General features: G+C 38.8%; 1 protein-coding gene across 2 annotated transcripts; it reads left to right on the forward strand.

The window, feature by feature from the left end:
• Positions 1-287: 287 nt before the first annotated feature.
• LOC109083780 (protein shisa-6-like) lies at positions 288-16,375 on the forward strand. 2 transcript variants are annotated; one of them, XM_042744990.1, is made up of 6 exons: positions 288-1,162; positions 4,442-7,577; positions 7,770-7,927; positions 9,681-9,737; positions 11,736-11,921; positions 13,001-16,375. In XM_042744990.1, the coding sequence occupies exons 2-6, from the start codon at positions 6,898-6,900 to the stop codon at positions 13,822-13,824; spliced, it is 1,905 nt and encodes a 634-aa protein (XP_042600924.1). In that variant the 5' UTR covers positions 288-1,162; positions 4,442-6,897; the 3' UTR covers positions 13,825-16,375. The 2 variants fall into 2 exon arrangements, with proteins under 2 accessions (XP_042600924.1, XP_042600925.1); XM_042744991.1 differs by lacking the exon at positions 9,681-9,737.
• The last annotated feature ends 202 nt before the right edge of the window (positions 16,376-16,577 follow it).

Raw genomic sequence — 16,577 nt, forward strand, 5'->3', positions numbered from 1 at the left:
TACTGTCATAATAGCAATCTTAAATACCATTAAAACTCAAAATATTTATAAAATCTTCTATTTTAAATTTGATTTATTAAAACTGACCAGGACATGTTCTTGACAGATTTCTTAAGATTCACTCTCATGCTCTCAATCCAGATCCGTCAGGGGATGCTGCGGTTACCACAGCAACCATCGGCGCAACACTTTTTATAGCCTATACATTTCTGTCGCGCAAATGGAAGACCTAAACTATATTAGTTCAACTCATCCTGTTCTTCATTTCTCTCATGCATAAATAAGTTAAAAATCTAGCGCGCGTTTAGGAGTTCTATGAATCGAGCGCGTGCCATTCTGCGCACGAGCGTCTGTTGATTTTCCCTTAAAACCCAGCTCGCGTAGAAAAGACGTTCTCAGCCAAAAACGCGTTCCAGCGATTGGCAGATCATTTCCAACATTTACCAAATGAAACCACGTGCAAGCATCTGTTCGCTCCAATCAATTGATGTAAACGGAGCGAAGCGGACCTTTGTGGGAGCAATTGCGTTTCCGTGGCGCGGAGGTAGATCTCTATTAGTGAGTGTGGAGCCCATTGAATTTGTGTTGAAAGCGGAATAATACGGTCATTTAAATAGTAGCGAAACGGATATTACCGGGCGCGTCTAATTAATCAGCTGTTTTATGCTTATTTGGCAACACACGGATTAGACTGTGCATAGTCAATATTATTTTATATGAAAAAGAACCTATTTTTACCTGGATGCACGGAGTATTATGCGTTTTCTTCTCTCGTTGGACTGTAAATTACGCACGGTCGATATTTTGGCTAATATTTGGACGTCCACTTATTCCTTTCGTCTTTTTAAGACTTGTGACTCGATGAAACCTATATTTTGAAACTGACATTTTTTGTAGACCATCCAGGATATATTCGCCTTTAAATGAGATGCTCTCCCCTCGCCAATGCCACAAAACTGCGTCTTTTTCTACGAACCAAGAGCTGTAAAGAAACGCAAGACCCCATCTCTGTGAATACTGCGCGTGCTGCATCATCTCATTCAGTTTGCTGTCAGCCAAGAGAGGGGGAACGATAACTTTGAACGGTTATTGTGTCACATTTCCTTCAGTTTCCCCATCATTTCCCACAGATTGAAGCGGGCAGCTGTTGCAACACACGCAGGTAAGAAGTGCCTTCATTTTGTTCCCATCTGATGCTGCAGCGTGCGCAAGGAGCGCATACACATAGGTCGCTCATTATAGCCCTTGCTTTGCGGTTTTTGCTTATTTTCTGTGTGTGAAGACGTTTTTATGAGCTAAACAGGGAGCATTCATAACGAACATGAGATTTGGGAATGGATACATGTCATGGGGATTGGTGTCGCACAGCGTGTGTCGTCCGCCACTGGAATTTTAATTTCCTCCCGGAGATCTGCCATGATGCTGCTGCTGTGTGTGTATAGCTTGCTATAGTGTTTGCGTGTGTGGGGGGCAGGATTTGTGGATTAAATAATGCTAAACGAAAACCTAAAGCTGCAATAAGGTATCTTAAAAGGATAACTTTAGGGGCAAGGGAACGAAAATGTATTTACCTCAGTATAACAACAATAGAAGTCAACGGAAAGTGCTCGCTGTGTAAAAGAAAAACAAGCATGTTTGTTTGTTTGTTAACGGCTTCTGTCACTTCTAACTGTGGCGCATTGTGCACACCAGCATTCAAGTCTCGCAAAATGCAACAATTAAGCAAATCCTTCACTTATCAGTTGACTATTAGATTTCTTGTTCGTTTCTTTTGTCCGTGTCCATCTGAAAAATAACAGCACACAGGTTTTTTTGCACTATGACTTGTTGCTAACTACCACACTTTTCCTAAATCCTACATACTTTCATTTTGTCTCCGAAGGCCTGCTGTCCTCTTTCTAACCTTCATCCCTCCATCCCCATTTCAGTGTGTGCTCGCTCGTGAAATGGTAATGGGCTGCATATTGGCCTGACATCTGTCATCTGCACCTGTTTGTGGATGGGACGGATGCCTCCCATCCTCCTGAGTCAGAGAAACAGGGCTGATGGTGATGATGAGGAGGATGAAGGGGGTGGGGAACGGAGAGGAAGAGGCGGCTGACTGGAGATGTGTACGGTGCTCACTTATAGAAAGAAGCATGTAGGATATTTACCGCAAAGCGAGGATGAAATGAGCGAGCTAAGCGAGGTGATCCATCTGCCCATCTCTATGTCACATCCCTCTCTATCTCACTCACTGCAGCAGAGCTATTCTAAGAGAACACTTTCGACCCACGCTCTGACAAACAGATTGGGAAAAATAAAGAGTGTTTGAGAGAGAAGGAAGGACGAGAGGCGTGTAGTGTGGCTCGCTCAGGCCGTCTTTGGAGAGTTAGTGTGCATGTGTGTCAGAGGAGTATGTGCAGATGCTGTGCAGCACATCTGTGAGACAGGCCGTGCTTCCAGGACCCTGTCTCTCCGCTTCACATCATTAGCCACACAAGGCGTTGCCGATGGCAACTCCAGAAAAAAGGCATCTCGGTGAGCGTAAAGCACTCTGTAAAACGAAAGGGCATAAGTTGCACTTGGTTGCTGCATTGTGAGGGACCGTTGAAAGGTGCGTAAGCCTTGCTCTTTTCCCCTCGTCCGTTCTTCCATAAGGGTCCCGAAGACCCTTCCTCCCCCATCCCTGCATCCTTCCTGTCTTCTCTTCTCCTCTCAGTAGGGTCTCTCTCTGCCCTGCCAACCCCCCACTCGGCACACATCTGTGGCTGTGTCACCCCCCGCTTCCTCTCTCCCTTCGTCCAAAGCTGTACCTCTTTCAATGTATTAAGCCTTCAGTATGTTCCCAGAAGCCTTTTTAGTGGCATTTTAACACTGTTTTGTACCAGATTTCGAGCTTGGTGCTGTCATTGAGGGTTTAAGATTCACTGTATTGCATCAGCTATGCTAACATGAGCATGTTATTCACTGCCGTAACGTGTGACTCAGTATGTGAGAAAGCTGAGGTCGCACTACTATATGCAGGAAATATGGTGTGCATATTGCATACGCTTTGCACCTTGTTGATCCTGGAAGGATGATGTGTTTCACAGCCATATGATTTTGGATGACTTTGGTTTTGTTGAATAGAAACAACATACAAGTGTAATTGAACCTGAATGCACAAATTTGATATAATTGTCACTGATTTTAAATAGTTTCTTGATTGTCATAATTGCGTGGTTGAATGTGTATATGTGACCCTGGACCAACAAAACCAGTCATAAGGGTCAATTTTTAGAAATTGAGATTTATAATAAATAAATCTGCTTTCCATTGATGTATGGTTTGCTATAGGACAATATTAATCAAATACAACTATTTGAAATCTGAGGGTGAAAAAAAAAAAAAATCACATTTAAAGTTGTCCAAATGAAGTCCTTAGCGATGCATATTACTAATCAGAAATTACGTTTTGATATATTTATGGTAGGAAATTTACTAAATGTCTTCATGGAACATGATCTTTACTTAATATCCTAAGGATTTTTGGCATAAAAGAAAACTCTATAATTTTGACCCATACAATGTATTGTTGCCTATTGCTACAAATATACCCATGCGACTTATGACTGGTTTATGGTCCAGGGTCAAATATGTCAGTTTCAGAATAACAACCAAAATCTTTTATCACAGAGCGAGTAATTTTATATCACTGTTATGGTGTGTGTGTATATATAGCTATTTTATTGTACAGTAGAATTATTTTAAATTGGAAAATTAAAGAAATATGGCTTATATATTAAATAACAATATGGTAATGTATAATTTAGATAACTGAGTAAATTACATCAAAAAACAGTATTTAGTTGTATTTATTTTCACTTTTATTTAAACAAAAAATAGTCTGGCATCAGTACAGCTACTGCTTCATATAATGCAATCTGAGTTAAAAAAACAAAACAAAACAAAAAAAAAACAGTTAAACTATTACTTAAGAAGATGAGTTACATTTAAAGCAGGATTATTGCACGTTGTGACATAAATTGGCACTTGTAAGAATGCAATGCTATGTGTTGTGCCTAAAACTCCTTAACATCAAGATCCTCTTCCATTCATCTTCCTATTTTGATATTATTCCAAGTTTCATTAACATGAAGCAGTACTGCCCACTGAAATATTGCCTAATTATTATAATGTTTTTGTATTAAGAAACATGTTTACAGCATGTGATATTTTCAAAAATCAGTGGTAGAAGGAATACTAATAAGACGCAGGGGTTGTGAATACATAAAAAAAGATTTAACTAATGCATTAAAATTTGTTTAGATGTTGTCGATGTATGCACCTTGATATGTATTGCATCTGTTCATTTCCTGTATGTTCTTGCACTGTGCTGTTTGTGATATATCATGTTGGGCATTGTAGCTCATTGTAGATCAGGTATTTGATTCATTCTTAACTTCCTTTTGTCTTTCAGTGAAAATCCAAGACTAACAAAGGGAAACTGAAGCCAAGACGAAGAGCCATCAGCCTGAATGAAAACGGCTGGAGTCCTGGCCAGGAATACAAGTCGTCTTCTTTTCTTTTCGGATGGGATGGAAAGGATGTTGATTTGCACAGATTGAAAATTTTCTCTTTTACTTTTTGCTACCAAAACCAGTGCCAAACTCTAACCATGCCAACCAGAAGCAAGAAATGATTTCAATAGTATTTTTGCAGTTTTATTGATCCATTTAAGCCATTGAAACTCAATTTTCACCGACATTAGTTCTCATTTGTTACCTTACCTTCATTATTAGTCTTTTTTAATATAATAGCATGTAACGGTTCCCAAGGTAGAAAGTTTATATGTGCATCACTTAGTTCAAGTCAAAAACAACAAGCAGCTTTCACTCCCCAAAATAGGGAAAACAGTGCATTATTGGTTAAACATGCTTTATGTAAGAGTGGCCGTTACGAATGCATTAGCCTGAGAGAGTTTGGATCCTGATCGATTGATCGATGGATGGACGGACTTATGGATGGCTGGCACAAGCCTCATTAAACTTTCCAAAGTGAGCTGCTGCTAATTCTGTTGATTAGTCGTCCGTTCCTCTCACTAAGGCCCGTTTAACTCATTCTCTCCATCAGATCTCTTTAGTCATCCATCTCGTTTGCTCCTCCCTCCTCTACAGACTCTGTACATTTAGAGCAGAACCCTCAGAAGTCTCTGAAGGGTTTAGATACTGAAGCCATACGTCTCATAGCCATACTAACGTCAAGATCACTGCGAGGATTCGGCTTGGTCATTCGGGAAGAGCAGGTGCATGGGTATATTCAGGAATATTTTTAGAGGTGTCCATGTTCAACAGTGGTCCAGGTTTGACGTTCTGTAATCTGCCATATTCACCAGCGAGCCATTGAGGCGTTTACTGTGTTGACAGTGGGATGACGTTTGAAGTTGTCCCACTACTCGAAAAGACGCTCTTTAACACTTAGTATAGGTCTTTTGGTGTGCTTGCTTGACGATCTCCACGTGTTTCACAGTGACGGATGAATCCTGACTTGTTCATGCCTGTTCAGTGGGCTCAACCATGCTGTCCTGCCAGAACTGGGCCCAAGCCCCCGTTTGTTTTGTTATGTTGGGTTGAGCTAAATCCAGAGCAGAGACATTCACGCAAGAGGGTCCAACACACATAGACCCTCAGACTTTACCTAGACTCAGTCCATCCTTCCATTTCCTCTCTTCCTTTCCTGAACACTTCTTCCTTTCTGGCCTGACTTGTGTCATCAAACCAGGAACTAATATATACCTGCTGCTTGTTACACTTCGTGAGTGCCCTAACCAACCTACACTCTTCCAAAGCCTTCGTAATGAGCCTTTGTCCCCTGGTGCCGCCTTTAGAGAAAAGATCAGCTCTTCCCCATTTCTGAACTCTTTAAAGTTGCTCGCTCATCGCTTCATCCTACCTTTATCTCTAGCCTCAATAAATTCCTCCTGAAACTCGAAAAAAGATGAAGTACCACTGATACTGTTAGTCTGATTTTGTGGACTGCACAACAGAACCTCAACGACCTTGAAAGGTATTCTTGTTAGTATCACAAGACATTCTCATTGATGATTAAAGCCTAAAGCGGCAACCAACTGAGATCTGTTTACAAGATGACATCAGTTCTTGGAGCTGACGATGACAATTGTTTACAAGTCACACGGAATAGCTGAACACTAGTAACTGTTTCTTTCTATTCGGTTGTTTAGTGATTTGACAGCTGAAGTGCCAACCAGAATAGAAAACATTTGGTTTACACTCGAACAGAAATGTTTACATGTTGCCCATAAGCTGAACTCAGATTGAGTCTTGAATGAATTGTTAGTGCCATAGATCAGTTCAGTTACACCGACTTAAACAAAACCACCTTTAAGAAGAATCTGTACCCATGACTTTGTGACACTTTAAAAGGTTTACAATGGTAAAATATACATAACGACTAAATTGCTTGCAACAAAAGAGTCAAATATTTCATTCATTTTCATATTTTTAAAGCTGTTGTTTTATTTGCTCATTGAGAAGATTCCAAATATTTAATTTTGTGCCAAATCAAAATTTTCAAACATTCCAGCTCTCACCCATTAAGCATAAAACTTGTATATAGATTTACCTCATTCTAGTTAATAATTTCCTCAGAAATATGTTTACACCCTAACTGAGAGTCTCATGCTTATTTTCTTTAACCCGAACTCCCGCACTTGGATGTGCATTTTTGCATATTAAATAATTTGCATACTAGTGTATGCACACGTGAAAGAGATTAACTTGTCTACATGTCTTATATATTGCCACACTGACTTGCAACTTTTGATAGACGTAAGCTTTTTGTAGTCCTCAGAAGTCTTTTGTACAAAGGCTTCACATTTTTTTCATCTTTGATAAAATAAACAGTCATTGTATCAAGATGCCACCCGCTGCCATCTTGCTTTTCTTCCTGTTTGGCCCTGTGGTCTCCACAGTGACTATTACCTCGGAACGCTCCTCCATGAACGGGGGTCCGGTGCTGCTTCTGTTGCGAGGACGTGGCCGCAAGTTCCCTCAGCCCGATGTGAAGGGCAAGGAGGCAGCAGCCATGGTGGCAGAGCCAGAAGCAGCCGAGGTCCCTCCGAGACCCCTGCCACAGATTATGCTACCCCGCAATGTGACGGCCGATGCCCTGAAGCCCCCGCTGGGTGCCGCACAGGTGGCCCCTCCTCCTCGGCGCCTGGTGGATGTGGATGTGTGTCAGGGCTACTACGATGTGATGGGACAGTTCGACAACACTTTCAACTGCACCAAGGGCACCTACATCTACTGCTGTGGCACCTGTCATTATCGCTTCTGCTGCGAGCACCAGCGCAGCCGTCTAGACCAAGACTCCTGCACTAATTACCGCTCACCCGACTGGGCCATCACAGCGGGACCCATCACCCAGACCCCGGTCCGACACGACCCAGATTTCGACCCACTGCAGCAACAGAGCAACAACACGGCTTATGTCATCGGGGGAGTCATCTCGTTTACCATGGCCGTGGCCATTGGGGTTAAAGTGGCCTTCCATAAACTGTCTCGACGACCGAGGAACCGAGACATCAACATGCCTAGGTAAACGAAAGGCCCATTATGACCAGGCTCACGATGTGGAAGGCGACAATGCTGTACACATCTGAGTCTGCATCAGTGACTGCCATCTGAAGAGATCTGTAGTGATTTTGATGTCAGGCTCTTTCAGCTTTTGCCTTTTGATTCCGTCATACAGTCATCCTTCATTTTTACTGTTTATCTCTCTCTCTTCAGAGCGCTGGTGGACATTCTGCGTCACCAGTCCAGTCCGGTTCAGCAAGGAGAGAGGAACAACAGCACGGTCCTCACAACCGCCACCTCCAGTGAGGGCATACTGGGGCGGACGTCGAAAAACTTCTACACTCCCGTCCTCCAAAGCAAAGACAACCGGAGTGAGTCTATCTCGCCCACTCATGAGAGTTACAGAACGGATGAAAAGCTAAAAGGGCATAATGGATGTAGTCACAACTTATATACATGTGCAGGGGAATGAATAAGCAGATATTGAGAAAGAGGGGTTTGAATCGTAGAATCACCTGGGCAGAAATGAAACCTGGAGGCATGATTTAGTCGACAGATCGACAAGCCAAAGTGTATGAGGTAATGTAGAACAGAGGATGTGTCACAAATGAGTCAGATTCATTCTGCTTCAAATGCTATGTAACCACATGAAACTAGAGCAGCAAGTTAAGGAGGAGGTGTTTTCCACCTTTAAAGCTAAAGCATTCTCGACTAATAACCAAAATAGGAATGCTTAATGTTGGCAGCTCGGAGGCTGCGTTTAGGAAGTAATCAGCAGCCAGTGAATAAAATACAAATACAAATCTTGTCATAATGTTTGTTGTTTATCAGCTGGTTTTGAGGAGTGTAGTATCCAACAATTAGACCTTTGTCTTAAACGTCCTATGTCACTAAAGTCGTTAGTAAATTTAAATTGAAATGTTTACACTTCAAAACACGTTCACACTGTATGTTCAAAAGTTTGGGGTCTGTAAAGATTTGTTTTAATGTTTTGGAAAGAAGTCTCTTTTTCTTACCAAGGCTGCATTTATTTGAAAATTAAAGTTAAAATAATAATTTTGTGAAATATTAAAACCTAAAATAATCTTGTGATTGCAACTCCAGGATTTAGTGATCCTTCAGACTTATTATCATCAATGTTGAAAGAATCTTAATATCTTAATATTTTTGTAGAAACCATAATACAATGTTTCAGGATTCTTTGATCAATAGAAAGTTTAAAAGAACAGCATTTATTTGAAATAGAAATCTTTTGTAACAACATTATAAATTCATTTACTATCACTTTTGAATAATTTACTCCATCCTTGCTTAATAAAACATTTTGAACATACTGTGTGTGCATATACAGTGTGTGTGTGTATATATATATATATATATATATATATATATATATATATATATATATATATATATATATATATATATATATATATATATATATATATATATATATATATATATATATATATATATATATATATATTCATAAAATGTATTAATACTTTCCAAATGTTTTGTTTAATAATTCAAATAATTTATTCAAAGGATGTGACCAAATATTTAAAAATGTCGAGACCAAAGGGGAAAAATGACTAAATATATAAAATTAATAATATTATGAGGATGCACCCCTCATTGTTTGTGCTATTTATCCCTGATTTCACAGCTGATGTTATTTTTAGGGTTGAGACCATTTTTTCATGATTTGTCTGTTTTCACTCTCAAGTTTTCAATGTTTGGCTGCAGTTGCTAACAGAACACATGCTTTTTACATGCGTCTGTCCAATCAGTGATGAGAGTCTTTCAGTGGCACCAATCAGTTGTAAGAATATCGGCATTACTGAAATTGAAATATGACTGCACTGCAAGCAAGCAATGTGATAAAAGCAAGAAAACTGCATCACTGACATAAGTGCTTGCAGTCTAGGCCGTTTCATCCGTTATAACTGGACCGATATTTTTGCGTCGTGTTCTTCACTTGCAGTACTGATAGATATTTTGTGAAAAAAATTGGGGTGCAGGCCACTGAAAACCATCTTTAAGTGGAGATATTAAACATGCTAAGAGGCCTTGCATTTTCTGACCTGGGAGTGGATCAGTGTTCACTCTGCTCTCTTGCAGCTGGGAAACACAGTTTTGGCCAGACTGGGTCCAGTCCTAAACACACAGCTACTATCGGTAAGCCAAGGAGCTTATAGGCAGAGTGTGCAAATGTGTTGCTTGTGTGAGAGCGCCAGTAAGAAAGCTTCAGATGTGTCTGTTGGTATTTGTCACTGCCTATGCTTTGGCTTGGTCTCGTTGTTTCGAGTGTGTTTGCTCGTGCCCTCCCACTCTGTCGCCACCCTGAGCTATTTTCCTGCTGTTTGTCCTGCACCTAGCGCTGTTTGCACCAGTCACCAAGCTTCAGTAAATGTGCTGGCATGCTTAGTAGCAGAATGCCAAAATCATGAAGAAAAAAAGTGTCTTTTCCTCATGTTTTATGTATGTTATTCATTTATATTTATCTTAAGCACATGAATATTATATTTAACCAATGGATTGGGAGAAAAACATCTTGATGTTCTGGATTCCCCCTTCTGTTTTCACTTTGGCAAAATCTATCTATCTATCTATCTATCTATCTATCTATCTATCTATCTATCTATCTATCTATCTATCTATCTATCTATCTATCTATCTATCTATCTATCGTTCTATCGTTCTATCTATCGTTCCATCTATCATTCTATCATTCTGTCTATCTATCGTTCTGTCTATCATTCTGTCTATCTATGATCTGTCAGTCTTCAATATTTAATTTCTTGAAATGCTACCTCAATTCAAATTCATACTAAGAAGTTGAATTCGAACTTAAAATGCATTCTCATTTCCATTTCTAAATGGCTCACATCACAGATAGACAAAATTATTTCCTTAAAATTATTTTGTCTGTTATTTATTTCTTTTCATTTCTCTTATAAATATTTTTTTTTTTTCTGGGAGTGTGGGTGGTGGAAAGAAAATTGTAAAACCGTAAGAGAGAAATTTTGTTTATTAACACATAATTTATAATGTCCTTTTTGGGGTTTCTTCCTGTTTGTTTGTTTTTCTTTTTAAAAATTGTACATTTATTTATTTTCATTTATTTATATACACATCATTAAATAAATGATATAATATTATATACTATATGATGTTTGTGACCCTGGACCACAAAACCAGTCATAGGTCACATGGGTATATTTATAGCAATAGCCAACAATACATTGTATGGATCAAAATTTTCTTCTTTTTTTTTGGCCAAAAATCATTACGATATTAAGTAAAGATAAAAATTTCCTACAGTAAATACATCAAAACTTAATTTTTGATTAGTAATGTATTGCTAAGGACTTCATTTGGACAACTTTTCCCAATATTTTTATTTTTGTGCCCCATTTAGATTCCAGATTTTCAAATAGTTGTATCTCGGCCAAATATTGTCATATCCTAACAAACCATATGGGAAGCTTATTTATTCAGCTTTCAGATGATATAAATCTTCAAATTTCAATTTCAAATATTGACCTTTATGACTGGTTTTGGGATCGAGGTCACATTTATATACTATATTTTGTAACATATATGTGAGAATCATAACAGTTTTATTCTAAAGTAAAATTAAAAGCCTTTGACTCCATGAGTCAAAATAGCAAATGTTGCATGTCACAGTGAATTGGGGCTGGTGGACTGAACTGGACTGCTAACTTCAAGGTACTTAAGTTCAAATCTCAGCAAGGATGATCTATGAACTGGAGAGTTGCTGAGTTCCCCTGTGACCACTGTGCCCATGACTATTTAATCTGAAGCGCTTAACCCAAGGTAGCTCCTGGGGGACTCTCTCTGTAGTATGTGTACTGCAAATTACTTATAAAAGTGTCTGTGGAACAAATTACTACATGAATAAGGATATTATCATTATATAAGGATATGTTAAATTTAAGGGAAGAACGAATAAGACAATATTCTAGTCACACATCTCTACACAAACGTTCCAGTTCCACTGTATTCTAAGTTATTCTGCCGTCGTCATTTAGAGACTCGGGATGCAGCTTCAGTGTTCCAGTCACCCATATTCTACATTCGACCCAGATAGATATGTTTTGAACACATGAGTTGTTGGTGTTTGTCTTATTGTCTTTTGTTCTCCTCTCCTAGAGCGAGTTCCACGCATGAACAACACCCAGCTGGCCTCAACAGGAACACTGCTGTCCAGCAAGCACAATAATTCTGGCTATCACCCCTCCTTCTCTCACTCCTTCCACAACCTTGCCCAGCTACCTCCATCATACGAGACCGTCATGAAACCAGAGCTCAACCGCTACAGCTCTCTCAAGAGGCTAGGTGAGTGTGCATCTGGAAAAGAGAGTGTGTAATTTCAGAACTGCTACTATTCAGAGGGTCTCTGTGAGGGAGTGTAGCATGGGGTCAGCCGCTACTGTTTTAGGAAGGATGCCCTGTGGCATTGGAGAGTTTTTGCATGTTTAATTTTATCAGCATGACTGTGAAATATTTGCCTAAAATGGCTTTTTAAAAAGGGCTGAGATTAACCTCTATTTATACCTAGCATTTGTATATTAGATATTATATCTGTATATTTTAGCCAGATTACATTTGTAACACATTCAGTTTGAGTGTGAATAGATGGTGTAATCTCACTTTACCACAAAAATGCAAATCTCCACATACATAATACAACAGAGTTTATGTTAAACTGAAATTATGTCAGTTAAATATGAATTTAAATTAATTTTATAAACAGTGATGGATTATTCAGAATTCTTTCCATTATGCCATGCTGTTCCTTTCTTTATGAACTCTGTAGTTTGTTACAATAATATTTTAAATAAGTATTTAGATATTGACTAAAGATAATGCACTGAATGTCATCAACTAAAAATTAACCATTTTTACAGCATCTAGTTTAAAGTAATTCATAAATATGTACTTGTTCTTTGTTATTAAAATATTAAGGCATTATATTAATATATTCTTTGTCAATATTAAACTATAAGCTTTATTAATATTAAATATTAAGTATAGAAATATAAAAATTAGCATTAACCACCATTAATAAATGCTGTAAAAGTATTTTTCATTTTTAGTTCATAAGGCCTAATGCAAGATCTGTTAACGAACTCAGCCTAATTGTGAGGTGTTACCAAAAAATCTGCAACGCAGCATTTTTAGAGAATATTTTTAGCATTATAAAATTACTTGCATAGCTGAATGTGGAAAACACATTTGCATTTTACACCTTCATTAAATGTGATTAACATCCATGCCAGACAACTTCCAAATGTCTATTCAGAAATTCAATCACATCGCATCATTTTAATGCAGTCAAATGCCATCTGATCACCAAAACATAGTAATGGGTCAAATTTATGAAAGATACTAATTTTCATATTTCCTTGCTACAGAGAAAAACTTGGATGAATATTCTGGATATTACATCTCCAAGCGAAGGCCAGATAACGCTCCTCCCAGCTTTCACTCCTCCCAGCACCACCTTCCTTGGGGTGGTGACTTCACACTGGGTACCCGGGGTACCCTCCCGCTAAACACGTCCCGTACACGCATCCACGTGCCCACTTCCACCCCCAACCCCTACCCTCTACCCCAGACACAGTACATCCCCACATTCGATACGATGAGTAAACCACCTCGCCGGGTGATGTCCCAAGATCAGCTTCTGGCGCTGGGGGAGGGGAACACTCTCTCACGCCTCTCCAAGAACCAGCAGCATCAGTACTACAAACCCATGACCACCAGCAAGAGCTCCAACACCCAGACTTTACGCAAGTCTCATGAACGCCTCGTGGTCTCTCCGGACCGCCTGGAGGAGCGAATGATGGGTGATTACGGTGGGATGGTGCCCACCATGTCCCATCTCACTCACCACCAGAAAGCGCAATCTCAGCAGAACGTGTGCGTGACGCCCTCACTCGACCGCCATCACATGATCAAAATGAATTCACACCCTACCTCCGGCCGCGAGCAAGACCACACGGTCACCACCATGTCCTCCGGCCACGGGGCCGGGACTTTGGGATGGGGGGAGGTCCACGGCTCCGGAGGAGGACCAGGAGCGATGGCGCACAGCGCTCGTCGGATGGCCTTTGCCACGAAACGCCAGAACACCATTGAACAGCTGCATTTCCTTCCTGGAGGAGGTGGGGGAGGGGGTGCAGGGGGTGGAGGTCAGGCACTGAGGACGGGGAGCAAGAACGAAGTTACCGTGTGAGCGCAAAAAGAAAGATGTAAGGGGACAATGGATAGATTAGGTGTGATTGCGCATACCGAAGAGAGGGAAGATGGTGGAGTGTAAAGAAGGCTGAAGAACAGAAAGGAGGAAGGAAATAAGAAAGGGGTCAGAAATCAGGCCCAAATGAATGGAATACACAGTGTATTGCTATTGAGAGAAAGAGGGATGTAAAAACCATAGTATAAGTAATTCTGTTGATCCCTAAATTGCCAAATTCTCCATAAATAGGAATGTGAAGAAGGGCCCAGATCTCCTTTGACCTGGGAGCAGCATATAGTGTCTCGATGGCACTATTTAGACATGATCTGAGGAGATGCAAAAAGGAAAAGTTTCATTACTAGAATAGGCCAAGTTTTCTCTATTTAGTACATTCAAGCTGATGTAAAAGCCAATTGGTTAAGGGGTTCATTTATTTTTCCTGAATCCAATGATACAGTTAACCCTGCCTACAAATGTTTGGCTTCATTCAATGTAAAGTGTTATTCTCAAAGAGGTGCATCACAATCATCATTAAAATAAGTGAACAATGAGATAAACTGGATGAAACTTAAAAGTGTCTAATAGTACACTGAATTACCTCATGGAAACTATGATTTGACCTGTCTCAAATCAGATCTGACTTGACTTGGAAATGGATTCTTGTGCACGTTAAGCAGTTTGCCATCAAGTGAAGAAAACACTGGTAATTCGTTACAGAGAAGAACTTGAGGACTTGAAAAATGTCACTCGTTTTGTGACCTGACTCTTTAGTCTGCACTGTTAATATTAGTCCAAACGCCATCAGCCATATTAGAGCTTATTCATATGAGTATTAATGGAGGAAAACATCTTCATTGGGAGACGGGTGTTATACTGATGATCAGAGATTTTTAGCCTCTTATACTGAGACTGTGAATCAAAGCTGACATGAGTACTTGTCAGATTGATGTTTTTTTTTTTTTGCATTGTGGATAAAATTTTGGCTGTTTTATAATATGATCAAAAGGCTGTCAGATTGATGGGGAAATCAAGTGTGAACTAAAAATGCTTGAGTAGACAGACATTTGGAAAATGAATTCAGCCATTGAAATCTGATAGAAGTCATGTCTCTTTCTTGCATGTTTCACCAATCAGAGAACAGCTGGAGTTATTACGGTTGTTCTGTTATTTATAAGCGTTAAGAGCTGAGACTTAATCATGGGCATGCGGTAATGTCAAATAAGACAGCATACTCTTCACACTTAATTTGCTACTCAAGCTGTTGTATTGAGGGGGAAAGGGGAAAGGGTTGGTTATACAATGGACAATTTAATCCAAGGGCTATTCTGAAACTTCACTTGTGTCTGTGCTTCCGTGTTCTGACGGCATTTTATCTTTTCCCGTGACACGGCTGTGCGGAACATAGAGGCTACGTGCCAATGAGTGTACAAAACAGTAAAATAGAACAAAATCTGCAAAGCTACTTCAAACACTCTGTGTCACTCTAGGATGCATTATTATCTAATCGATGATTTAGGATTAAAAGGTGTCTTGTTTATCTATACTATATTCAAGAAAATGTATTTTTTGTTTGCAATTTCTGTGTTTTTCAGCAGTCTCCACATCAAATGGACACTGTTGTGGTGGAATGTCTGAGAACGACCTGGCTAAGCAAAATTATTGGGCCATAATATAGTATTTTAGATCACTCAGCAATGTTTAAGCTTTTATTAACTTTAACTCAATTTAAAAGCATTGTAAAAAAGGTAAAAAAAAAAAAAATTTGAATTTAATCCCGAATGTTCAGATATGTACACATGCCAATTTATGTGCATATATAAATATATAAATATATAGTCATCAATATTATTCATATTCTTGATTCTAAACATTGTTTTGTTTTGTTTTGTTTTTTCTCTGTGACTTTAGAAATTGTTTTTAATTCCTGTTTTCTGTTTATATTTGAGTTTCTAGTGGATTCTAACCTTTGTAACCTGACAAAAAAGCAGATGCAATCATAGTGAAAAGACAAAACGCATGAAGATGTCAAAGCCAGTGTTGATGATGTCATATTGCTGACTTCTGATGTCAAGGTGTGTATGTGTCCAGTTTGTGTGTCTGTTTTTGTGTGCTTGTGTGTACTTCAGTGTCTATTTGGGAATGCTTTATCTCCCATTTTATCTGACTTTTGCTTTGTGTGAAGTCAGAGAATGTGCATTTCAGAAAACCCAAAATATTATTTTATTTTTAAGTGACTGTCTCTTTGAATGCAAAAAACAAACAAAAAATAAATAAAAATGTATTAATTAAAAAAAAAAAACATTTTCCATTGCTGCATTCACCAAAGTTATGGAAAACAAAATAACCACAAGAGTACTTAGTGTCTTTTTAATTATTATTATTATTATTATTATTATTATTGGTTTTGTTTTGTTTTTCATTTTTTTTCCCATGAGATACATAAACCTTGTTGTAAATTTTCTGGGGGAAAATGCCAAAATGCCATGCATAAAATATTTACAGCAAAAACTTTATTATTATTTTTAAATAAAATCCTCATCATTAAGAAAGATTGGTGTGTCCTTGTGTACTTTTTCTCATGAACTATTAAATATGTTGGTTTTACATGTTTAGGGGAGAGAGGGCACTTTCAAAACACTTTTCACATTCTCTATATTCTCATAAAATACTTTCATCATAAAAAAACAATAATCAACAAAACAAAAAAGCCTCATCAATCAGCTACTCACCTGCATTGCTGTAACACATGCACA

Source organism: Cyprinus carpio, chromosome B19 (assembly GCF_018340385.1).
Source record: "Cyprinus carpio isolate SPL01 chromosome B19, ASM1834038v1, whole genome shotgun sequence".
Lineage (NCBI taxonomy): Eukaryota > Metazoa > Chordata > Actinopteri > Cypriniformes > Cyprinidae > Cyprinus > Cyprinus carpio.

What these genes read in the sequence shown, in the direction of transcription:
- LOC109083780 (XM_042744990.1), top strand. Translation starts at nt 6,898, where the DNA reads ATGCCACCCGCTGCCATCTTGCTTTTCTTCCTGTTTGGCCCTGTGGTC. An exon ending in CCAAAGCAAAGACAACCGGA is followed by an intron (nt 7,928 to 9,680) that starts GTGAGTCTATCT and finishes GCTCTCTTGCAG; the next exon opens with CTGGGAAACACAGTTTTGGC. An exon ending in TAAACACACAGCTACTATCG is followed by an intron (nt 9,738 to 11,735) that starts GTAAGCCAAGGA and finishes CTCCTCTCCTAG; the next exon opens with AGCGAGTTCCACGCATGAAC.